At 36.5% G+C, this 26,976-nt stretch overlaps 1 protein-coding gene across 1 annotated transcript in view; it reads right to left on the bottom strand.

Moving 5' to 3' along the window:
* Nucleotides 1-771: 771 nt before the first annotated feature.
* CALCR (calcitonin receptor) overlaps nt 772-26,976 on the bottom strand; it is a 76,601-nt gene continuing 50,396 nt past the window's right edge. The window contains exons 7-12 of the mRNA XM_017975726.4: nt 21,071-21,224; nt 15,805-15,865; nt 15,648-15,714; nt 12,359-12,577; nt 10,836-10,877; nt 772-2,757 (exon numbers count right to left, since the gene is read on the bottom strand). Of these exons, the coding sequence (XP_017831215.1) occupies nt 2,485-2,757; nt 10,836-10,877; nt 12,359-12,577; nt 15,648-15,714; nt 15,805-15,865; nt 21,071-21,224 (816 nt within the window). The 3' untranslated portion in view covers nt 772-2,484. The remainder of the gene's footprint in view (nt 2,758-10,835; nt 10,878-12,358; nt 12,578-15,647; nt 15,715-15,804; nt 15,866-21,070; nt 21,225-26,976) is intronic.

The raw sequence follows: 26,976 nt of genomic DNA, 5'->3' as shown, positions 1-26,976 counted from the left end.
CCTTTCAGAAGAAGTTTCCTAAATCTCAGGCCACAGTTTTGGAAGTTCTCACATAATGAGAAGAATCTACAAATTGCTCCTGTTCTCTTTTATTAGTCCATCCAAGTTCTCATTTAATGCTCATTTTTTCCATTTCACGCTTTCCAGATCTTAAAATCTTTCCAATGGTGGCCTTTATGCATTCTAATGATAGTTAATTAGTTGCCTATCATCTAGCCTTAGTCTCTCTCCCAAACTATATTAACAGCCAATGATTGTAACACTTCTAATGATCTGACATGGTATTGGACAGATCAAATCTGGTCCCAGAATAATGAATTAAAAAACAAGAACAATAAAAGGATATTCTTGCCCTTGATTTTTTTGCTGTCCTTCCTAAACTAATGCAATATTGACTGACAGTGATGTGTGGTTTTGTGTTATCAAGGACCTGAGAACAGTGTCACTGAGTTTACAATCACATTGAGACTAAAGATGGTTGTACTAATAAAGATAATAACCTTGATATTTTGTGCATGGTTTCTAATCTATACTTTTAGATTATCTTTCCCACTCCTAAAGTACAAACAAGATGGGATGTTAGCAGCCCGTGGCTGAAATGAAAAACAGCATGGAATGAGCAGGAGACAAGATGAATGAATGAAAGATGAATAATATATTTCTTTAGAAAAATATGCAAATATACATTTTTTGCTTTTAACATACTCTGTATTAATTTATACATATATATATATAGCATAAGCATTTCACATAATTTGGGCAGAACTATGTGCAATTCTATAATAAGCTATTTTTTTAGGCCCTACTATATTAGCATAAAACATCTAAAATATTTTAGCAATATATTATCACATTTGTACCAGAGCTGCCAGAAATACTCTGTTTTCCATGTTTGTAAACAAAAATAGAACAATACTACATAACACTGTGATTGGAAAAATACCTTCTTTTCAATTCCCCCCACATGCAGTAAAGAAGACTTAAACTACTTTAGTATCCAAAATTCATTTTCTCTGTAGAAATATAATTTTCTCTGGGTGCACTAAGTATATAACCATAACAAATCAGTTTATTGTCTTTCCATAACTAAATCATTTCTGAAAGGCAGTGGCAAAATATAACATAGATGAGACTGGAGATTTGGAGGATTTCAATGTATCGCCTCATTTAGTATACAAATTAAATAATGGTAACTCTTATTACTGTTGCAAATTCACAGATTAATTTTAGGTACCAGAATGATACTGATTTTTTCAGGGATTTTCAAAAATCTGAAACTGGAAAGTAAAGAGAGATATGGGACTATAATACTGGATTTTCATGAGAAACTTTTAAATTGAATTGATTTATGGTTAAATTTATAGCAATTTTTTCCCCTCCTGTTTTGCTAATAACAAAAAACAAGAGGTCAACCACAAACTGATTTCTAATTCGCCCTCCTGAATCTTTCTGGAAAAGACTGAGATCTTATTAAGCTTTGAAGCTGGGTGGAAAGCAGTTAATGGACTTATATGGAGTCTTTTAATTACCAGTTTTCAACAAATTTGTCTTTTACTGCTAGATAGCACCCAAGGGCAAGAGGTAATCTGCTTTATAAACCTTGAAGTAATTTGCTTTATAAATCCTGGAGTTTAGGAAAGTGGAAAACTCTCTTTAAAGAGAGTATATTGTTTTCCACTAAGAATTATAGTTTTGGCAGTTTTGTAAAAATTTTTAGTGATGGATTCTTTGTGACCTCTCAGTTTATAAATGTCAGCAACCAAAGTACATTCAACATTAAGATCAATTCCTTACAGCAGTTAGGGCCTGCCCAATCGACAGGATTATCCAAAACCAAGCTGAGCATGTAATGTTTCCTGCAAATTGACTCTAAATTTCTTTTGCATTCAAAGCATACATCTTCCTGCCAGGTCTTTTTCTTCACATATTTAGTCATCTGACTATTAGATAGCTACTTTGTCTTGCGGCGGTCACATAGTTCATGTGGTTTACATTGTAAGGATGGTAAAACTTCTCAGTAACATCAGTATTGATTGAAATTAAAAAAAAAAAAATCAGATCCATAGTCAAATACAGAAATACTCTAATTCAAAATCTAGAGTTAAAAAGAAAAATATCGAGAGTGATTTTAATTTTTGAAAGGTATAAATGGCTCAATATCAACAAGGAGCACCCTGTATCTGAACTAGGTCAATTTCATTGTGTTTCTTTGATACTTTGCTTGCATTACTGTGACATTTGCATCTCAGTCCTGGATGAACGATGGAGTTCACAAGTTGCAGTGGGAGACTCCATTTCTAGACTGTCTCCCAAAGCAATAGTACCAAGAATAACTTTCTTCAGGTTTATTATGGACAAATTCACTGAATAATTCTTCACAAATGATATGTTCGGTTCCTGGGAGGATGGAGATCACTTTAGATGCATGGTCTTTCTCCCAGGAAATGATGGCTCAGTGATCACGATACTGTGTTTGCTTCACATTCAAGCAGATGACTCTTGCTCTATGATGTTCAAAGGGATCATCTCAGCATTCTCCTCACCTTGGCTGTTGGCTGGTACATTCCTCGGCTCCTGATGGCAGATGAAAACCGGGATGTTGTCGGCCTCCGTGGCAGCAGCAGCAGCAGCGGCGGCGGCAGCAGCTGCAGCTGCTGCTGCAGCAGTGCGAGAGGAGCGGTTAGAGGGGCGGCTCCCCCAACGCTGGTTCCACTGAATTTTGAATTGGGCCCATTGGCGCTTCACGGTAGTTTGGACCTGGAAGGGAAAAAGGAGCCTTATTTTCATATGATAGTCAGAATGGTCAATGCAAAGGGTGTGAACATGATTCTTAGAGCTTATCAGAGGTTAAAGTGGAATTGTAATGCTGATCTAAGGAGCTGAGCTGTGTATGCTGTGGCCACGGAATATACCAAGTTGGAAGAAGAATTTGCAAGTGGAAAAACTGAGTTACTTGCCCAAATTACCCCTGGGAAGGTTGTTTGCTAGTTTTAAGAAAATGTTTCTTTTTGCCAGGCTGGAGTGCAGTGGTGCTCTGAGTCTCCAGGGTTCAAGCAGTTCTCCTGCCTCAGCCTCCCGAGTAGCTGGGACTACAGGAGCGTGCCACCACGCCCAGCTAATTTTTGTATTTTTAGTAGAGATGGGGTTTCACCATGTTGACCAGGATAGTCTCGATCTCTTGACCTTGTGATCCGCCCACCTCGGCCTCCCAAAGTGCTGGGATTATAGGCATGACCCACCGCGCCTGGCTTAAGAACAGGTTTCTTTAGCTCTTGTAACCAATGAATAAAAGTTGATTTGGTTTCACAGGTAATGTGTACATGTCATAATAGGGAGAAAGGTTGACAAAACTTTTTATATGCTACCGTCCCTGATAAGGCAGAAGTTTTTAAGTGTATACATTACTGGACATGAAAAACATATATGTAAACCATAGCACAGTGCTGGATTTTATGATAATTGCTTTTCCTTGTCTGTTAACTTTTCCTTGTCTGACATGACTTGAGATGGGGTGTGCCAGGTACACTTCTGGTTAATGCCATGAAAACTTTTTAAGAATAAGATTTCAATCTTTTTCTTTTGAAAGACTTTAAAATGTAAACAAACTTGCCAGACTTGTTTTATAAATATGACAAATTATAAAAGGTGGAGAAGGTGCTAACATCAGGAAGCTCTAAATATGAAAACTACAATAACCACAACTGAAAATAGTACCACAGACAGTGAATTTGCTTGTCTAGCTCTGCTTTTTATGGAACCCAATTCAATTTAGTAGTTAAGTTCATCCTTCCTATTGTCTCCAAATTTCTTGCATTTCTCTATAGCTGAACAAAACTAGAAAAGAGATCATTACAATAATCTCTATTCTGTATTTCTGAGTTTCTGTTTCTCAGTACGTATGCCAAGCTTACATAAAAATATTTGCATCGATTTATTAATACGTTCTTAGTTCATTCTGCTGCCAAACTAACATATGACAGCAAAACACATGAGAGAGAATCTGGGGAATATATAATTTGAAATAAGTCATGTAACTACTTGATCATGGAGAACCATTTTATCTAGTTTACATTTGTACAAATCTGAAAAAAGAGAAAATGACAGCAAAACCAATTAATGTTATATAACTATATGTAAAATATAAGGCTGAATGCTTCTGTGGCAAATATGCTTTTTTTCTCATCTAGTAGAGTAACAATTTCTTCTGAGAATTATTAGTATTTTTCATATATTTTTAAAAATTTTACTCAGGGAACGACAAAGTCAAATGATTCCTAAGGAAGCAAGTAAAGGGGGTATAGACCTTGTAGCTGGAGAAGTTTATCTTCACACAGCAGATCAACCATAAGGTTCGAGGTGATAAATCGCAATCAGAATTATTTAGCAATCTGATAATTTGGAATACTAGACTTTTCAGATTATGGAGGCACTACAGTCTGAGTTTTGTTTTATTTTGTTTTGGAGGTAATGAGTGCTTGCATGTAGAGTACTTTATGTCTAAAGCAATTTAAAAGAGACAAAGACAAAAATTTTAAGTGCTAAGGAGTAAGATGTGCCATGCAGCTGAAAGTTGTATTGAAAAAAGCCACACAAGGGAACAAAGGCTAGAATAACAAGTTTTGGGTATTTATTGAGTGTTTACCATGTACCATATCACAAGTATGTGATTTGTATTAACTTATTTAATGCTTACAACAGCCCTACCAGAAGGGCACTACTATCTTCACTTTATGGATGCGGGAGCTGAGGTTATGCAATGTGTCCAAAATCATGCAGCTAGAATGTGGGAAAACCACAGTACTTGGAAGAAGAATTTGCAAATGGAAGAACTGAGTGACTTGCCTAAATTATCCCTGGGAAGGTTGTTTGCTAGTTTTAAGAAAAGGTTTCTTTAGCTCTTATAACCAGTGAGAGCCTGGCTTTTTTTGGGTGGTACTATTACTGTAGCTTTAAATGCCAGGGTTATAATCTAGGAACCATCAGATGCCCCATTGAGAAACTGGGAAATACACAAGTTCAGCACATTTTTGGAGAAGCAATGTCTCTGGTCAAAGGAAGCTGATAATTTCCACAGATTCACCATCTCTTAAATACCAAGATTATCCTTATAGCTGAATCTTACACAGATATTTAGAAGTATCTAAGCAGCTAGTTATAAGTTTAGAGTTAGTTTTCAAAAGCATCCAGCATGAAAAAGAGGTCTGTTATTCCTCACCTGTCCTTTTAAAATAATTCTCATATGAGCATCTATTTATATTAATAAAGTACCCAGCCCAGCATGAGGCCAGAGGGTTTGAATTCTATTTTTATTTTTAGAAGTTATTATTACAGAAAGGTTCACGGCCTTCTGTAATTGCACCCAAAATTATAACGCATCCTTTTGTGTGGGGATGGCAATTTGCTTTGATTTGTAAACTATACCTATAACTATACATAGGCCCTTAGCAGCATATAAAAGATGTTTTAAGAATTATAGACTAATAAGGGCAATTATCTTATACAATATCACAGGTTGAGCCTGATGCTTTTTTTTAATGACAAGAATAAGGGCATTTAATCTGAAACAACAACAACAACAACAACAACAGAGTTTTGTTGCTCCTGAAAATAAATGTTATCATTTGTAAATGCGATAAGTATGATCAAAAAAGGTTTGAATTCTATAAGTTCATCACTCACTACAAAAGCAACAAACACAATTCACTTTACGTTTTTTCCTCATCATATAAATGTATGTATTGCCAACTTAAAAGATAGAGCCTGGCCTCACAGTTTGAAGACATAATTATTATACCTGGCTCTATTAATGAGCTTTGTAAAGTTGGTGTATTTAGGTCTCAGTTCCTGCATTTCTACAAAACATAATCAGGTTAGAGTCTTCATGGTTTAATTTGAATGTTTTTGTCTTTTACCTTTCTTTTCCTGAGTTCATTATAAGCAGTGAAGTATAATAGAAGGTGGGGTTTACCTCAGGAGGTCTGATTCAATGAATGCAAAGATTGTAAAGCCTACTCCTTCACACTGTCATCACAATCTAACAGACCTGCTGCAATCTGAGTTTAAGATTTAAAAATCATGATTAAAAAAAAAAAACACTTGGAAGTTAAAAAGTAATTGCACACCTTAGATGGTTTTATATGACTCTGAAAGCCAGATCCCTACCATCTATTAATTAGATGCTAAGGGATACTTGTGAATATTATTTACAAAGTTTTTGCCAACATTATTTTCAGCCTTTTGGAGGACATAGTGGCAATATCTCTACTGGTCTCTGATTTTGTCTTGCAGAATTTATATGCTCTATAATTTGAGGTAATTGAGTACTTGATTATAAAATCAGGGCCTTCTGATTCTCATTGATTATCTCTTTTCTTATGTTTAGGAAAGATTCCTTGTTCTAAAATGTAACAATACGTAAGTGCCATTTATATAAAGTTACACTTTTTGAAAACAACGGTTTTATTTCTTAATTTTCTTAAATAATATTTCCTGCTTCACCCCAATTCATTAAGTCAGGGTCATCCACTGCTTTAAAAGCAAATATGATTGTGTCTAGAAGAGTGGTTCTTAAATGGTCATCAGCATCCGTATCACCTGGGCATTTGGTTAGAAATGCAAACTCTCAAACCCCACCCCAGACCTACTAAACAGGAAACTCTGTTGTTGGGACCAAGCAATCCCTGTTTTCACAAACCTTCCAGGTGATTCTGATGTACTCTCAAGTTTGAGAATACTGGTCTAGAACGAAGAAATTATTGCTTAGCTTTGAGACTCATGGTCTCAAAGCTGGCTTTCTTATGAGTCTAGGAAGACATTAAAAATCAGGCTATACTGAGTGGGAGAATTTCTAAACAGAAAAACTTCTCTTTGCATATGTTGTGAAAATCTTACTGGTCTGTAGATAGTATTTTACTAAAAGCTACAGGGTAGAGAACATGTAGGATATGACATAGGTGGAGACCCTCACAGAAATGAAGGGGAAGTGATGAGTGCACAGCCCTAACAAGCCTAAGAGGAAGAGGAGAGAAAGACAGACATAAAAATGGCCTTACATTTCCCCTTCATTGTGGGAGCTTCTGGGAAAATGAGGAGAAGAAATCAAACAAGATATAATTTGCTTTCTTAGGAACACTCCATTATATCAAGTCTTTCTTTTTGATTCTGAGAGCACAGTCCTGAAAACAGCTAGCTCTGAAAAGAAGTTCACATTAGCCCCTGGCACCATGTCCAACAGTGGAGCAGCAACAGCTACGGCAAGTACTGAAGATGGATTCACAGGCTCTGTATGATGTGAAGAAAGGAGCTGGAGTTCAAGGCTCCTCAGGTGGCTTGGAGAAAAGAACTCATAAATCAGAATAGGGTTGTGTCTTCATTAAGGAAGCCACAGAGTGAAAATACCGCTTGAGTGCTTAGTAGTAAGGAGAAACAGTGTGAACTTCAACAGTGGGTGCTGGCATTATAACTTGGTAGGCAGTTGCTCTTTTGGACAAAGGCTTTTGAATTGAGTATTTTCTATAAGGATACTGCTGTAAACCACTAGAGGCTAGTGAATGATCTCTTGAAAGCAAGATAAGCTACAGCAAATAAACAAAATTTTAGCTTTTGCACACTCCAATTTGTGCCAGTTAAATTGAGATGCTTCTGATCATGCTACTTTGATCTATAAACTATTTTATCCACAATGTACAGGCAATAGCAAGATACAAGAAAAGGGAAAAAATCCAGTGTGCTTTTAGTACTTTCATTTCAAAGCTCCTTCTTGGAAATAATTTGTGCATTTTTATAGCTGCAATCATCTTTTTGAAATCTCTTAGGTACCTAATAATTTACTGATATATTTGGATAATCAATGTCTACTCACTTGGAAGTGTTGTTGTAGAAAATTCTTGATACATAAGTATGCTCTCATGGTCATCTCCTGATTCCTATTACTTTAATTCTTCAAGTTACTCTTCTGCTTCTAGTCTACCCATTGACTCTCTCTCTGATTTATTTTCATAATGATCATTTCACTGATAACACACCAGTCATGAATCAAAATTCAAAATGAAATAATTTCATTGATAACATACCAATCATAATCAAAATTATGCACATAATACAATGTGATGTGATCTCATCATTACAATGAATTAGCCCCATAGATTTCGGCTAAAACTCAGTATTCAGCCAGGCATAGTTCCATCACAGCCCTATCTTAGATGCAGCTGGAAATAACTTCTGGCATGTGTGAGTGCCCTGCCTGTGTTCAATGTTGTAAGGTGATGCATCCACAGAATACCCAGCCGATACCCAGATGCCTAAAATCCATGGGGCTGTGATATTACATTTGACACAATACGCAATTTCTACTTTATTAGAAATGTCACACTTGTACCTTCCCCCTGTAATAGGATCTTAATGAAAATGGAAATGGTTTCTTCAAAATCAGAGATAACATATACTCAAATGAACTTGAGATATTCAATTGCTAGGGTACCCCTGGGTTTGCTTTCTATGTCTGACACTTTCAGTGACAGTATCATAGTTAAGGCACAATAAATATTGTGGTATTTTACAAATGCATGCAATCCTCTTGTGTTTTTCCAGGTATTCCCACTGAGCGTGATTTCTTAGCCCTATTTTGATAGAATTTTAGACAAAAAAATTTATTTTGCATGCCACCTGAAACAACCCAAAAGACATGGATATACATTCACAGAAATTGACATAAACATGGGGTGACTTATGCCCTACTCATTTATTAGTTTTTATTATTCTAAAAAATACTAAAATTCTAAAAAATATTGCCACTCTAACAGCTGGGAATGGAAGGATGTCTTTTCATTTCTATTCTAGGTCCTTAGTCTAGCCCCTAGCAATAGTAAATGCACAATATATTTTTATTGAATGAATGAGTTGGTAGATGAATAGATGAAGAAAGGAAGGAATGCAATGTAATAATGAAAATGGAGAATAGGAACGATAAAAACTTTGTCATGTTGGGCTTGGAAACGGGTATGAACAAGTCACAGTATAGCAAAATATTGTAAGTGCTCACTAATTATTATTTAACTTAGTAAAAAAGAATGGAGAATAAATTATCAATGACAATGGTTAGAAATGTTTCTAATTACTAATAGGAAAGTAATATATTGATGTCTTGGCAAAATGGGATTTGCCTTGTATGGAATTATTCTTAATAGGAATTGATTTAAAATGTTCAAAAATGCTTTGGCATTAAAAGTTGTGTGGTCCTAGAAAAAGTATACTAACATAGCACCAGGAAGGGATTATAGACATAGATAAGTTAATTGGGACTGAATTAAATTGAAAATCAGGAAATCTGTGTTCCAGACCTGGTTATAACCATAACTGCATTTGTGACATTGGGCAAGTCACATGATCTTTCTGGAGCTTAGATTTCTTCCCTGAAAAATGAGGAAGATTTTTTTTTTTTACAGGGAATCAGGTGTTCAGAGGAATGTATTGAGTAGAGGTGAGGAACTAGGATGTTGAAAAGTAAAAAAAGGAGAGAAGAAGAGGAAGAAAGAGGAAGAAAAAGAGGGAGAGAGAACAGGAATATTGCTTCATTCTAAAAATGGGTATTAATAATGGCTGATCAATATTTTGTGTATTTAAAATGGAGAACTCTATAAATATTTATTGAGTTTACTTGTTCCGGATCTGAGTTGAAGTCCTGGATATCCTTATTAATTTTATGTCTCATTGAGTCTAAATCTCGTTATGGGTCTTATGTATCTGGGTATTAAGATCTCTTATTGTTGCATTGATCCTTTTACCACTGTATCTTTGTTGCTTTGAAATCTATTTTATCAAATGTGAGAATTGCAACTCCTGCTTTTTGTTTGTTTATTTTTGCTCTCCATTTGGTTGGTAAATTTTTATCCAACACTTTGTTTTGAGTCTTTGTGTATCTTTGGATATACCGTTAGGTTTTGGCTGTATCTTTTGATTCGGGGATTTAGTCGATTTAAATTTAGGGTTACTGCCATTTGATGTTAACTGGCTATTTTATCCATTCGTTGATGTAAATTCTTCTTTATGTTGATGCTCTTTACTTTTTGGTATATTTTTAGAAAGGCTCATACTGGTTATTCCTTTCTATGTGTAATACTTCTTTCAGAAGTTCTTGTAAAACAGGCCTGGTGGTAATAAAATCTCTGAGTACTTGCTTACTCAGAGAGGAAGGACGTCTGTGGGGTATAGAAGCTCCACTTTTATGTTTTATAGATTTGGTTCCCAGGCAAGATTTGGCTGGAAGAAAAGGTACTCTGGCTAAAAACACCCTGAGAGCAGAATGGATCAGCCATATGGATCTGTAGATTTTACTGATCTAAATATTCAGATTGTAGATTATTTGAGAATCCTTTTTGAATCTTAACTTCAGGGTGATTTTCAAAACGCTGAATAAGTAGTAGGACAGTAGGACCAAGCAATTAGAAAAGAAGGTGAGGAACCAGGACAAACTGACTGGAGATGGTCTCTTCCTAGTGTGAGGGCTTGGGTCTTCCAAAGGGAAGAGGGATATGACTTCTCTTTCTAATGGCATCCAGAATAGCTTTCACTATTGCTGCTGAAGGTACGGATCTGTTCAAGATGCAACCCAAGGAAATTAACTGCCCGTCTGAATCCTATTTGCCATTGTACTACACGTCCATAGATAACATTCAGCTTGGAGTAGTGGAAAAAAACATAATGTTGCTAATCACAAAACTCTATAAAGTCAACTGTAGAAGTGAGATGAAATGACATGTGTATGGAGGCCCTTTGGAAATTGTAAAATGCTGCCTTTACATAAACAGGTGATAGTATTATATGAAATGCATGCTTACCTCATTGTTGCAGAAGCAGTAGATCATCGCAACAAATAAGCCCTAAAAAGGGAAGGAAAAATACAGTTGAAGTTATTTTTGTGTGCATTATGTTATCTTAGTAAACAATATAATAGACTGCCTGGAGAGGAATGCTTCACTACTGCAATAGTAAGTCAAGACTCGATGAGAAAAAAAAGTGAGAAAAAGAATTGTCTACCATTCATAGTCAGTGTTGCAGTACAAGAATATTTCATTAGAAATAATATTTTTCTTGTTATGATTCCATTGTTTGGGTAAAAAGACAGTGCTAGTAAATCTTATTAATATATTGCTCTCTTTAACATGGAGATTTATAGCAGCATATGCTGATTATGGTGAATTTGAAAAAAATCTATACCTAGAAAATTTAAAAATGAAGATCTTTTTCTGTTTTTTATTTTTAATTTATTTGTTTTTTTAAAAATACCATTTTACAATAAAACTAACCAGAGTTCCTTGGAGAAATTGCTAATTGTAGGACTGGAGTAAAAACAAACAAACAAATGGAGACCTTGTAGAATTCAGTAGAGGAATCTTTTACAAGCACAGCAAGGACAAGTGTCATAGTGGGTGGCTGTGGGTCTGCGTCCTGTGTTGTCATGGTGAACTAGTGCAGTAGTGTACCCACTGCTCAGTTCATCTCTCAGATAAGGTCATAGACTAAGAAACTGCCTAAGTCCTGGTCACTGCTTGGAAGATTTCTTGTGCCCAAGTTTTGATTATGGCCAAAAGAACAGCTTGAACTATTCAAACAATCCCTAAACTTTCTTTCTAACCCTATTAATTTTGACCTCCTTCTCACATTAAGCCTAACATAGAAAATAAAACTCTTTTGAAATTTGTAATAGAGACAGCAAAACTCTGGCCTGAAAGCCTGTGGTAGAATTATTCCTGCCGAGGACTCCCACGTCCTATCTTGCTCTCCAAATACAACATTATGCCTTCAGTAGGGCTTTAATCTGGAGAAAGGTGAATGGAACTAGAGCTCCTAGTTCCACACTCCTATCCAGTGTGGCAGACACTGGACAGTCCAGGACAGCCTCTGAGAGCCCACTGCATTCTCTCCTGCATGAGGAGAGGTCTGGATACAACTTACCTTTATAGGCACTGGACCATCATAAATGATTTCTGACATTTACCTGACAAATGGAGGGTGACAGAGCAGGAGGCATGGGCAGCTTTGTACAAACTCCTCATTACCCCAAAGCCAGCATTTATTTATAAAGGAAGATCTGATAATTTCTATATCTATGACCAGGAAAAACATGCCTGGATGGGACCAGCTGAGGGCCCTGGGAATGACAAGAAAACAGGCATGGAAATAAACAGCAGGAAGGAGCCTCAAAAAACAAAACAAAACAAAACAAAAAACTGGTGTCCTTCAAAATCTTGTTGAATTGGAGGCTTAAATGTTATGACGTTTAAGATCATGGGCTTTAGAGTTAAGATCAGCTAGCTGAATAAGCACAGTAGTTGAATAAATACACCTTTGGCTTCCTTACCTGGAAATTAACCAGAGAGTGCATCACGTAATCATATATCTTCCCAAGCATCTGGTTGGAAGGTCTCCAGGGAAAGACAACAAACTGGATTCCCAGCAGGGGCACAAGGATCATGGTGGCCTTCACAGCCTTCAGGTACATGTGTGATTCCGCCTCATGGGTTTCCCTCATTTTGGTCACAAGCACCCGGACAATGTTGAGCAAAAAGAAGAAATTGACCTGCAAATATATGATGTTCTGAGCAAATCATACAGAAAAGTATCACTTAAAAATGCCCACTATCCTCAAATTCTTGTTTATCTAGTGTGAGCGACAAATGTTACCTGCATAGAACATGACAATCTACCTCAGAGATAGCACAATTTGCTCAGCATTTCTAGGGCTTCAGAAAGGTGGTTTAATTTTATGTTTCCTCCAGCAGTATGTAAAAGTGTTCCAGTTGCTCATCACCCTTGCCAACACTTCGTATGAATACTCTTTTTAATATGAGCCTTTCTATGGGGGAGCAGGTGGTGGAGGGGTGTAGTATTACCTCATTCTTGATTTAATCTGCATTTTCCTGATGACGCATGAGCTGAACACATTTTCATAAATTTATTAGTCTTTATTTGGAATGTTGCAGATACCTTATTGAACACTAGGTTTGTCTTTTTAGTCTTTAAATGTTGTCTTCATTTTAATGTAGTTGATTTATCAATCTCTTCGTTAAGAGCTTTTTGTATCCTGCTTTAGAAATATTTGTGAAGCTCGTGAAGATACTCACCTAATGTGTCTTTTGTCTTTCAGATTTAAACCTACAGTTCACTAAAAACACATTTTTTTGTGTGTCTGGTTGTGGAAGGAGTCAGAATTTACTTTTTTCCCCACACACATGTATTGCCTAAACACATGTCTGATATTTTTTCTGTACGTATATCTAATTGGCCCTCTCCTTCCTCTGCTCAAAAGTGCCGCTGTCATAAATCAAGTGTCCATATTTGCATGGGCAACTCTTTCAAAATGAGAAAAGTCATCTATCAAGGTATAAATAATTCACCTTGTTAATTGCTAAATCTTTTTTTAGTTTTAAAATATACTAATGTGCATTTCCTTTAGTCATGAAATTAATAAGAATTCTAAATATATCACTTTCTGTTAATTTATGTCATTCACAGTGAAGTATATACACAACCATCTCAGATACACATTTATAATTTGGATCTTAGAATCAACATTTCCTTCAAAATTTCTATACAATTAAGGCAAGAAATATTTGTTTTGAATTTTAAAGATAAGAATAATTGCAAAAGTTTTTAATTAATTTATTATTTTATTAGCAGATATTTTATAACCATGAATTTATAGACAGCTATTATTGTTTTTGTTATTCTTAACAGATAAAGATATAGAGCAGTACTAAGGTTCAGTGACCTAGAGTTAAAGATTATCTTCCAAAAGTACCTGCAAGATTGTTTAATCTAACTTCTTCCTTAAAAAAATCAGGGGACATTTTTTGGTTAATTGATTTATCTAAATTTTCAGAGCTGGTAGATGATAGAGCTAAGCTATGGAGGCAAGTCTACTGAATCCTAAGTAAATACGAACTATAGTGTCCTTAGTAAAAATCTGAAATTTGGCTGTGAGACCACTATTTATTACTAACTCACTAATTGAGCTTGGCTTGGATATTTGAGTTTCTTGACCTTAAGTTTACAGAACCAAAGACTTTTAGAGCTCTGAAATGTCAAGTTTTTCAAATATCCTAGCTGTTCATAACACAAACAAACTTCTCCTAAGCAGAAACACTAGATGAAATAATAAATGTTACAGAGAAAATTGCTCTGCATACCAAATATGTTAAAAATTATTTTTTCAGGAGCGTCAAAATGCTCATACAGAACAGACATTTTATATTAGGTATAAACCATTTATATAACACCAAATATAAAATTAAAATACTTGATCAATTTTAAATGAATTGGTTAATAAGACAAGTTTATTTAACTATCTAAAAAAAGGAAGGGACAGTTTTTCTAATTTTATTTTGGTGTGAAACATGATCTCTACCAGATTAGCAGACACAATGGGAAAAGATCTTTAAGTATAAATTAAAAATATAGGAAATTGACATCTTCTTGGTCACAAACTATTTTTGGCTATAAAGGTTAGCTTTGAAACAAAAATTGTTTTTAAAATTTAGTCGACAATTTAAAAATGTGTAGAATTATTTTTCTACCTAGAATAGAAATAAAAATTATTTTTTCCCAAAAATTTCAAGAAATAATATGACGTTTGGTAATAATTTAACTCTTATGGTGTGCTTTAAAGGTTCAAGACCCATATCAGTAGGTTCTCTTGAGGACGGGCTAGTGAAGTTGTTTTCCATTAGAAAGGCCAGGAAAGATAGAAGAAAGTCTGGGTAATAAGCCTACTTGAACAGTTACTAACTGATGCTTTCTCAATGCAGGAACAGAATGGTAGTCTACAACTTAAGCTGCTTTCATTTTTCTCACTGTGATCTGAAGAAAACACTGTATTTAAGGTTAATGGGAAAGATAATGTCAAATTATTAAATGTGGTTAAATATTAAATATGATATTTCACTTTCTTTATCTGATCCTGGCCAACATGTAGTAAAGCAAACATGGGCAGAAATAAAGGAGGTAGCATTCAGAATCAGACAGTCTCATTCTGTGTCCCCCTTTCATTCTAACTCAAACTTCTTCTTAGTTCTGAGATTTTTTGAGTGCGATTACTAGACTTGGGTTTAGGTTTTTTTTTTCGCCCCCAAGAGTAAAACAGCCTTACATATTACTGTTAGAGGGTTTCTTTTAAAAACAGCATGGCAATGTGTGTGAAATGCCTAAAATATTTTAAGTGTGTGATTGGGGCATTTATGATGATGGCCCATGTACCAAAGATGAAACAGAAGATGGTTCTGTTCTCTAGGACCTAGGGAAAAAGGTACAGGAATTACACATTTTAGGATATTTCACTTTCTTTATCAACACAACCTTTTAAAAATTCTTGCAGCCCCTTGGCTTCTTACCTTCACCTAGGAGAATCTAGTTATAAAAGTCTTAAAATATGAGCTACATTGCTGTTACAGTGTGTAATGAAAATGAGCTCATGATAACCCCTCTATGTGTAAAAGTAAAAAGCATTTTTTTGAAGATTCTAAAATCAAATTGCTTTTCTTACTACAGAATGCCATCAAATGAGCTTCATTTGAAGTTATAAAACATACAATACATACAAATATCAACTAAGAGATAACACTATTAATATTGCATTAAAAACCAATTCTCACCACAAGTGCCGCCATTACAGGGCCATGGATTATGTAAAGCAAATGGGTATCTGCACTCAGCCAGCAGCTGTGAAAAAGGGGGATGGGAAACACATTAATAAACAAATGCATTTTATTTATGAATATGTTAACCTAAACATCACCATAAAATACTTACTTGTCATTGAAGTACAGGGCCCTGGTAATAGCATGGATAGTGGTTGGCACCAGTGGGAAGCCTACAAATGTGAAAAGTACAAATCACACTTGGTTTCGTGGTCATAACCTATAAGTAAAACTGCATGGAAAATGGTAGCATACTTGCAAAAGTACTGGCAAATTGAGTGTGTCTGTCAAGATGTTCCCCTGATATTTTCACAAAAATTATCTTTGGTTAAGCCAGTTAAAAAATGCTCGCAGTTAGAACATCATGTGCTTTCAGAGAGATTGGTTAAGAGCCTTCTGATAATTAAAAGCCTTTTACAAATTGCTGAGTGTAGTAGGTACACTATGACTGTTATTACCATTGTTATGTTTATAATGATGATTATTAACTGAGGGTTGAAAGCCTTTCATCGTAGGTGAACTGGGCTCTCATGTGTGAAAGTAATAGTCCCATTGCTCCTAAAGCCATAGGTGATGTTCACATTCTTTCTTCCAGGCTTTTTTGTTTTTCTGTTTATATCTCGTGAGGTGATTCTGTTTCCTTTTAATACGAATACTTCAGAGAAGCCAGTACATTTCCTACCTTCTATATGTTCTGGCTAGAGAACCTTTATGAAGGCAGCTTACTGTACCTCCCTGACTAAACTCAAGATGCCAGTAAAAAAGAAAAAGGTTTTAAATTTATAAACAGAAAAATGGAGACAGTTGTTGGAATGCATCCTTCCAGATTATAATTTTTTCAATCAATTATCATTCTATAACTGTAACCTAAAGTTGTAATTTTCATTAAAAAAGAAAAAAATTGTCTTTTTACTTATATGTATCTATAAACAATAGAATATCGTTTGATTTGATTGAGACATCTGTAGGAAGAGATTTTGTTATTGTCATCAGATTAAGAAATGTGCCCTAGGAAAGAATTAAATCAACACACTTTTATTTTCTGTGAGTTACATACAAAAAGAGGTCTCAAAATATTGAATTTTCACTTAAGAACAACCTCAGATTCTACAAGAAGCATATATTCAATAGGACCATCGATTTAATGTTTGGCCTGAAATAATTTTTAGTTTGTTTACACAAAACATGATTATGTTATTCACAACAGTTCTAACATACCATTTTCCCACATGGGCTCAGAAATGGAAACAACGTCTCTGGATTTATTTTGAGATGCATATTTAAAATTAGACAGCAAGAGAGGCATATGGAAAACTGAATCCCCCTTATCATTTTATAGAAAGGAAAGTGCTTTATACTTCATCTGTGGAAGAGTGTAGACCCCATACCTTTTGACACCCATGGCTCTTTGCCTTCCTCTAGCTATGATGCCTTCTTTTATGTAGTTTGTTTTTTCTTTTTTTCCTTTCTCTTCTCTCCAGGGCTCCAAGATCCATAACAACCCATTGCTCCCACCAAAGACAATGAGGATCAGAATAATCCAGTCTCCATAGGATTCATGCTTTTAAAGGTGATTAGATAAATTCTATTTGTTCAATGTAGAAATCCATGGGGAGAATTTCCTTCCTTTGATTTCTAACAAGGGGGAAACCGGCAAGCCAAGGCAAAGGAACAGTATGGAGAGGGCTGCAAAATAAATGATTTTCCTGAGAACTAAACTTCAGTTATTTAAAGATACTTCAGTTGGAGAGAAATCAACTAATAAGTGGTGCCATGCATACTTGGAAGGGAGTAACTACTGAAAGAACCATTCTTTGATTTTCTGTTGGGGAGAATTTCAATTCTTTGAGATTGGTTTTAAATCCTAGAGTTGGTAACATTATTCAAAGCTGAATTAAATGGACGGGCTTTACATCACCTACAAACAAATTAGGTGCTATAATACAAGTTGGCTTTTTTGGGCCAAATTTTCTGCAGTCTAACTTTCAAGAATTAAAAAAAAATATATAGGTTTTTCTTTTTTTCTGGCATTGTAAAATTTAGAACCTATCATACTGTCTTCATGTGAAAAGAATTTTCAAAGGACAATAAAAATATTATTCAGAAGAGACTTTTTCTCTTGCTTCATTAAACTTTTTAAAGTTTCTGTGAAACTATTTTTTCTTGAGAAATTACTTGGTAGTAATTTCACCCATTTTTCTCCCAGCCAAAGCTAATCATTGCTTAAAGTTCTAAGAAAGGAGTCCTTGCTTTAAAATATGTCAGTTTTGTTCTCAGCATTCAGATTTGGCAACGCATTTTTCAGTGGTAACAAGTTTGGTGGAATTTTGGGGTTTGTGTGTGTGTGCGTGCGCGCGCATAGAAAGATACACTTAGCTTTAGCATGCTAAAACATTATATTTTAAAACTATTTGGTTGACTCTTTCCAAAAATCTATCTACAGAAGTGCAAATCCCTCTAATTCTTTTTTTAGTTTAAATTTTTATATTATTGTGGCAAGAACAATTAACATGATATCTGCCCTCTAAATATATTTTTAAGTGCATAGTACAATATTGTTACCTATAGGCATGATGTTGTACAGCAGATCCCTAAAATTTCTCGTCTTGCATTACTTAATCTATACACCCATTGATTTGCAGCTCCCCATTTTGTGCTTTCCTTACTAAGTGTAAGATTCTTTGGGATTCTACTTGAATTATTCTAATGAATTTTTAAATATTTGTTGATTAAAGAAGCTTAAGGTGTCACATAAATAATTTACTTATTGTCATTGCCTTTGTTTTTGATACAGCTGAGCAGCTTGTTCCTTTTTTCCTTTGAATTGTTTATGTGTTTTAAGCAGATACCTTCATTGAGCTGTCTGCGATGATGCCAAAAAGTTTTATAACTAATTTATAATGCATCAGTATATTCCAAAAGCAGTATAAACTGTTCCTTCTAGGGTGCCCTTGTTTCTGCTGAATGTCACAGACAAGAGTTAATTTACAGCCTTTTCTTCCCATGGGAAATTTTCTGATTGTGGCAGATAGATGTTTTGAACAATCAAAACTGGTAAAAAACATACCATAGATATTATTTTAAAGGAAATAAATCTGGCAGAAATTTTGTGTGTGTTTGTGTGTGTGTTTGGGGTGGAATGTTGTTTTCAGGTGTTTGATTGGAAGGTATTTGTACAGCACCAATTGTTAATGATTGTAGTGATCAGATTGCTATTGGAGTTATTATATTGTATCCAGTCTATTCTTGGCATGACCAGATTTGGAAGTCTAGAAATTGTTGAGAGAGGGTGTGCATAAGAATGAGGAGGCCAGGGAAAGGAAAGATTAGTCTCTGTAGAAGGTTGGAGCTAAAAGAAAAAAAGTAGTACAAGGCCATTTTGATTAAAGTTTGGCCTGTTTTGAGGAAAGAACAGAGCAGGAGAACCTGTTAACTGATGTGGAATCAGCAGGATGGTCATAGTCTGACTTCTAACTTCACTGGATGGCTAAGGATACAGGGTGGAGCTGCTGCTCTCCTGGTACGGGAGCAGCCATACAAATGAGGTGATCTGGTGCATATCCTAGACAGCCTGTATAGTTCACAAAGACCTCTTTCTCGGTCTTTTGCTGGAGGGTTCACTATCCCTAGACATGTTCACACTATATTACAATATCCCGCTCAATTTTCTTGGCCACAGTTGATTGAACCAGGGTAGGCTACCAGCCTTCAGTTGGATCACAGATTCTCTTGTCCTGCTATTCATAATTGGCACTTAAAGATGGGCATTTAGTTTTTGTGAATGCCTGGAACAGAAACATGTATACTCAGGAAACTCTGGGGCAGGATGCATTTACTATGAAAACTGGAGGGAGTGGAGACCCTGTGGTCTATGGTTTGTAAACAAAGAGAAGGGTAAAAACAGATACAGAGGAAAAGCAAAGATAAAGACAGAGGGAGAGAGCTCATGGTTTATCTGGTCCCAGGCTAAAGTCCTTTTAGTTGCCTGGCTGTATTTCTGCCCTTGGCTTCCATGAGATAATCTAGATTCTGACAACTTCTGTATATTTGCTTAAGTTAGAACATCTTACTCTGTTGCTTGCAACCAAAGAATTGTAGCATTATCAATTCAATTTTGAGACATCCTGCCTATCTGCCCCACTGACCCATTATTATAGGATTATCCCATTGCATTTGGGCAATGCATTTGGTTAAAACCATGTGCTCCTGTTATGTTAGGGTATTATGGAAACCAATATGCATAAAACCAGCCCCTTTCTGCAGTTTACAGACTGCAGAAAAGACTCTAAACCACTTCTATGACTTCTCAGGCACATTTCTGTAAAATTGGTGACAATGCCTGTTGAGCAGGGCTTTAAATACAAAGGTGATGTTTTAAAAAAATCCCTTAAATTATCCTTTCTTCTTACAACATCTCTCCTACCAGTATTTGTAGGGGCTCCCCAACCTGCTCCATTAATGGACAGGCTTAGTTGAAGGCCATCCACAGCCTCTGCTCTCAGAGTCACAGTCACCTCATCAGTGGATGTGGTGAGGGAAGCATTTGGCTATGTAGTCAGTGAGGGATGGTCCACGAGTTTCTCCTCTAGTACGGAAGTTTCAAGGTGAGGCTGCAACTTTATTTGATAAGGCAGCATGGTTTTTATTGCAACATTTTTCTTTCATTGCCTCAAAATCTCTTTGCTTCCCTTCCACCATGGGAAGCTGGACTTTCAGCAGCCCTGGGGGAAAGTGAGCAATTCTAGAGCATCCCTGAAGGACTTCAGCACTCTCCCTTAAGTTTGTACAGAAACAACCAGAGCTTAAACAATTCAGCCCTAAGTTTTCCAGAGCCATTGCCATGTGATATGACATCACATAGGATCTACTTGGAAACCCATGTGGTTATATCTGCCTCTCAGCTGGACTGTACTTCCTGAGCTTTCACTGGAGGAGTCCTGCTGATGGATTGACAGGAGGATATGTTCTTGAGGAAGGAAAATGAAGCCAGGGTAGGGGAGATACAGAATTCAAAATGTGAAATTCCCCTTTGCTCTACAAACATGTGATGAATAAAGCAATAGAAGGCTTAATCAGATCTTCCCTAATCAGGGCACGTTTTGTGTCCATCGTTAGCTAGGTTTGTTTCCTGAAGTCATTTTTATAGTCATACTTTCCTTCTCTGTGCAGACCCTCATGTTCAGCACGGTTTGATTGGTATTGGTAAAGGGTTTCTACCAGGTCTTTTGGACACTGAACTCCTGCCAGTACCTGTGTTCCATTATTCCTTAAATTACCTGGGCCCTGACTCTATTCTCTGAGACCAAGACTAGAAGAAAACTGAAAGCATGCAGACAGAGATGAAAGTGGCTCAAAACTTAGCTGTGGAAAATACATACCCCAGCCCAAGAGATAATACCACCGCAAGCGTTGCTCCTCGGTAAACACGGCCACCACAATGAGAGTGTGAAGATAGATCCCTTCACAGAGCATCCAGAAATAGTTGCAGGACATCATATACTGGTGGAAGAAATGCAAAATCTTGCAGCCCACCTGTCAGAAAGAAAGGAAGACATTCAGAAGAAGACACAGGTGAAGATGTGGCAGTGAGCACAGTGTAAATGTGAAAAGAAGCCAAAGTATCTGCATTTAGTTTGCAAGGCAATTTCCCAAGCATCTGTCAACATGTACCACCTGCTATATCCATAAATCAGAGTGAATGCACAAATTATTGGTATTACATGTAAATAGCCAAATTTAAGTCAATGGAAGACTAGTTCACAAAATGTTCTTTCTTGTTACATTCTGGGGACTTAAACAGGTTGATTCATTTTCCTGCAATGTGTCAGACTCATAACCTTAGACAGCACCAAGGGATTTGATCCATGAATTTATGGCTCTTTCTCTATGGTCAATGAAGAAATAACCCAGATATTTTTAATGTTGCTCCTGAAGTTCAATGATCTGTTAATGATGTCCCTTTAGCAATAAAGAGGAGAGAGTCAGGTGGTAAATTTCATGTCTGAACCCAGGAGGTATGCTGAGCCTAGCTGCTGTTTGTGCTTTTGTTTTCATGTGGGAGCCTTGGTTTGTATATTGGGATCAAGCCCTCTCTAGGCACAGAGATTAGGATGACATCCTTGCTAAGAACTCAGTGCAGATGTAGGAGCCACACTCCTGGGAGAGTCACTAATATTGTTGTCTGTATAGAAGTAACCATTGCTTGTACTGCAAAATAGAATTCTTTTATTCACTAGTAACTCCTAGAATAGGAGTTTTTTCATCTTGGTACATTAGCATTTTGGAGTAGATCGGTTTTTGTTGTGCTTATGGGGGCTGCCTTGTATATTTTCGTAATATGACTAATTTCTATCCACTAGATGCTAGTAGCATCTCCCACACAATCTTGCAATCAAAAATGTCTCCAGATGTTGCCCAAACTCCCCTGGGGAGCAAAATATCTCCAGCTGAGGATGTCTGCCTGAGGGTACTTAGCTATGTTTATCTCTCAACAGCAATAACAACCACAGCAATGACAACAGAATTTAGCATTCAAGATCTTAGGTATTAGGGAATGGTTATTTGCATTATTATTATTTTACCAAATGCTCTGTTTTACATTATATTGCTTCTTATTTTGTTTCGAATTTGACTACATTTTAGGCCTTTTCTTTAAAAAGTAAAATAGCCATGAAGTGACTTTCAGTACTGTAGCAACCTTTTCCAAACCATGCATTTTATTTAATGCGTAAGAGAAGTAATTCATTTACTCAGAATCTGATGTGCTGAGTCAACAAATGTTCTATTGTCTTTCCTTTACTTTTATTGAACATAGGGAAAAGCCCCCTGGGCCCAGAAAGTAGATATGGCATTGTCAGAGGTGGAACAAACCTCTGATTCTGTCCAGAGTGGTATAGTGGTGCAGATAATTAAAAACACCAGGTATGGCTGGGCACTGTGGCTCACGCCTGTAATTCCAGCACTTTGGGAGGCCCAGGCGGGTGGATCATGAGGTCAAGAGATCAAGACCATCCTGGTCAACATGGTGAAACCCCGTCTCTACTAAAAATACAAAAATTTAGCTGGGCATGGTGGCGCGTGCCTGTAATCCCAGCTATTCAGGAAGCTGACGCAGGAGAATTGCCTGAACCCAGGAGGCGGAGGTCGCGGTGAGCCGAGATCGCGCCATTGCACTCCAGCCTGGGTAACAAGAGCTAAACTCCATCTCAAAAAAAAAAAAAAAACAAAAAAAAAAAACCAGGTAATCTAAAAGTAATTTATATTTGGCTCAGAAAAGCACTGGATAACCTCCTCCCGACCCCATCTGATTACCTTCCTAACTGGAATTATTTGATTTAATATAATATTAGTTTTGCATTTTCTAAGCAAGTACTTTCTATATCTACATAACATCCAAATATATAGGTAAAATGCGAAGTTCAGTTGTTACTCTGGATTCATTTGGAAGACTATTATTAAAATTCCTCCTTCTGGATCCAGAAAACAAGTATATGTTTTGTGGGCTGTCACTTGGGAAGAAAGAGATGATAAGAGAACAAAAATGATGGTCTTATGCCTATGTCATCTAGAGCAATTTTTGGCTTCAAGTTTTATATACAGTTAATTATTGTTATTTTCAGTATTTACAGTCTATAAGGTTGCTGCAAAAACTGAAATAGCAAATCCTGAGCTATTGCTCCCAGGGGAAACACATGGTTAGGTTCCTATAAACCTCTGGTCACAATGTTTTAATCCAGCAATCAATAGCTAACTTTGTTTTATGTGTTTTGTTTAGACACTTCATTTAACATATGTTGCTGCTTTATTCACACTGAACTCTCAGCCAGTAGCACTATAACCACTACCTGAAGAAAACTTATTCGATATACATATTTTCTCTGTAAGCCACATCACAGTTTTCTTGCACTTAGGAACACCAAATGGCACTTCAGTATGATGCTTGGGGCTATTTAAAATAATAAAATCACCAATAAAATGCATAAAAATGTAGCACTAAGTAGACCTCAAAAAGGACATTTGTTTGTAGTATGAAAACTGAAACAAGAAGACAAAGAGAGCATTGCCTTGTTTACCTCATCTGGGAGCTGCACAAAGTGTGACTCCAATGTCTGGCCACTCTGAAAGTGTCTGTGAATGATAGTGAAACTGCTAGGAGTATTGATTTGGGGATTACAAATAATTTATAGTGAAAAGACAAATTTGCAAAGGTATAATTCATGAATAATAATGAGAACTGACAATATTTGGGTTTGGCGTAAGATACTGTTTGGAGGCTAAAGCCTCAAAACCTCAAACAAATTTTGAAAATCACCAGTCTATTCTTTTTTAAAATAAATACCTCATAAAAATAATTAGAAATATTTAGGCAATCAAGCTGACTATTGGAATTTTTCACAAAAATAGTTTACCACTTAGATTAGTGGTTTATAACTAAGGTGGTTTATCAGTGTCACCTGATGATTTTTATTTATTTATTTATTTATTTAAATTGCATTTTATGTTTTGGGGTACATGTGCAGAACGTGCAAGATAGTTGCATAGGTACACCCATGGCAGTGTGTTTTGCTGCCTTCCTCCCCTTCACCCACATTTGGTATTTCTCCCCAGGCTATCCCCCCCAGCTCCCCCCCCGCTGTCCCTCCCATACTCCCCCCAATAGACCCCAGTGTGTAGTACCCACTTTCCTGTGTCCATGCGTTCTCATTTTTCCTCACCCGCCTATGAGTGAGAATATGTGGTATTTCATTTTCTGTTCTTGTGTCAGTTTGCTGAGAATGATGTTCTCCAGATTCATCCATGTCCCTACAAAGGACACGAACTCATCATTTTTGATTGCTGCATAATATTCCATGGTGTATATGTACCACATTTTCCCTGTCCAGTCTATCATCGATGGGCATTTGGGTTGGTTCCAGGTCTTTGCTATTGTAAACAGTGCTGCAATGAACATTCGTGTGCATGTGTCATTATAGTAGAACGATTTATAGTCCTTTGGATATATACCCAGTAATGGGATTGCTGGGTCAAATGGAATTTCTATTTCTAGGTCCTTGAGGAATCGCCACACTGTCTTCCACAATGGTTGAACTAATTTACACTCCCACCAGCAGTGTAAAAGTGTTCCTATTTCTCCACATCCTCTCCAGCATCTGTTGTCTCCAGGTTTTTTAATGATTGCCTTTCTAACTGGCATGAGATGGTATCTCAGTGTGGTTTTGATTTGCATCTCTCTAATGACTGGTGATGATGAGCATTTATTCATATGTTTGTTGGCCTCATGTGTGTCCTCTTTTGTAAAGTGTCTGTTCATATCCTTTGCCCATTTTTGAATGGGCTTGTTTGTTTTTTTCCTGTAAATCCGTTTGAGTTCTTCGTAAATTCTGGATATCAGCCCTTTGTCAGATGGGTAAACTGCAGAAATTTTTTCCCATTCTGTTGGTTGCCGATCCACTCTAGTGACTGTTTCTTTTGCCGTGCAGAAGCTGTGGAGTTTGATTAGGTCCCATTTGTCTATTTTGGCTTTTGTTGCCAATGCTTTTGGTGTTTTGTTCATGAAGTCCTTGCCTACTCCTATGTCCTGAATGGTTTTGCCTAGATTTTCTTCTAGGGTTTTTATGGTGCCAGGTCTTATTTTTAAGTCTTTAATCCATCTGGAGTTAATTTTAGTGTAAGGTGTCAGCAAGGGGTCCAGTTTCTGCTTTCTGCACATGGCTAGCCAGTTTTCCCAACACAATTTATTAAACAGGGAATCCTTTCCCCATTGCTTGTTTTTGTCAGGTTTATCAAAGATTGTATGGTTGTAGATATGTTGTGTTGCCTCCGATGCCTCTGTTCTGTTCCATTTGTTTATGTCTCTGTTTTGGTACCAGTACCATGCTGTTTTGATTACTGTAGCCTTGTAGTATCGTTTGAAGTCTGGTAGTGTGATGCCTCCCACTGTGTTCTTTTTGCTTAGAATTGACTTGGCTATGCAGGCTCTCTTTTGGTTCCATATGAAGTTCATGGTGGTTTTTTTCCAATTCTATGAAGAAAGTCAATGGTAGCTTTATGGGGATAGCATTGATTCTGTAAATTACTTTGGGCAGTATGGCCATTTTCACGATATTGATTCTTCCTAACCATGAACATGGAATGTTTCTCCATCTGTTTGTGTCCTCTCTTATTTAGTTGAGCAGTGGTTTGTAGTTTTCCTTGAAGAGGTTCCTTACATTCCTTGTGAGTTGTATCCTAGATATTTTATTCTTTTTGTAGCAATTGTGAATGGCAGTTCGTTCTTGATTTGGCTCTCTTTAAGTCTGTTATTGGTGTATAGGAATGCTTGTGATTTTTGCACATTGATTTTATATCCTGAGACTTTGCGGAAGTTGCTTATCAGTTTCAGGAGTTTTTGGGCTGAGGCCATGGGGTCTTCTAGGTATACTATCATGTCGTCAGCAAATACAGACAATTTGGCTTCCACCTTTCCTATTTGAATACCCTTTATTTCTTTTTCTTGCCTGATTGCTCTGGCTAGAACTTCCAGTGCTATATTGAATAGGAGCGGTGAGAGAGGGCATCCTTGTCTAGTGCCGGATTTCAAAGGGAATGATTCCAGTTTTTGCCCATTCAGTATAATATTGGCTGTTGGTTTGTTGTAAATAGCTTTTATTACTTTGAGATACATTCCATCAATACTGAGTTTATTGAGGGTTTTTAGCATAAAGGGCTGTTGAATTTTGTCAAAAGCCTTCTCTGTGTCAATTGAGATAATCATGTGGTTTTTGTTTTTGGTTCTGTTTATGTGGTGAATTACGTTTATAGACTTGCATATGTTGAACCAGCCTTGCATCCCCGGGATGAATCCTACTTGATCATGATGGATAAGTTTTTTGATTTGCTGTTGCAATCGGCTTGCCAATATTTTATTGAAGATTTTTGCATCTATGTTCATCATGGATATTGGCCTGAAGTTTTCATTTCTTGTTGAGTCTCTGCCAGGTTTTGGTATCAGGATGATGTTAGTCTCATAAAATGATTTGGGAAGGATTCCCTCTTTTTGGATTATTTAGAATAATTTCAGAAGGAATGGTACCAGCTCCTCTTTGTGTGTCTGGTAGAATTCGGCTGTGAATGCATCTGGACCTGGGCTTTTTTTGAGTAGTGGGCTCTTAATTGCTGCCTCGACTTCTGACCTTGTTATTGGTCTATTCATAGTTTCAGCTTCCTCCTGGTTTAGGCTTGGGAGGTTTTGAGTTTTTTTGATCTTGTTCCTCTAGCTCTTTCAATTTTGATGATAGGGTGTCAA

This window comes from Callithrix jacchus, chromosome 11 (assembly GCF_049354715.1).
Source record: "Callithrix jacchus isolate 240 chromosome 11, calJac240_pri, whole genome shotgun sequence".
NCBI classification, from domain to species: domain Eukaryota; kingdom Metazoa; phylum Chordata; class Mammalia; order Primates; family Cebidae; genus Callithrix; species Callithrix jacchus.
Note: the sequence above shows the minus strand (reverse complement) of the source record. Positions and strands in the feature narration are given on the sequence as shown.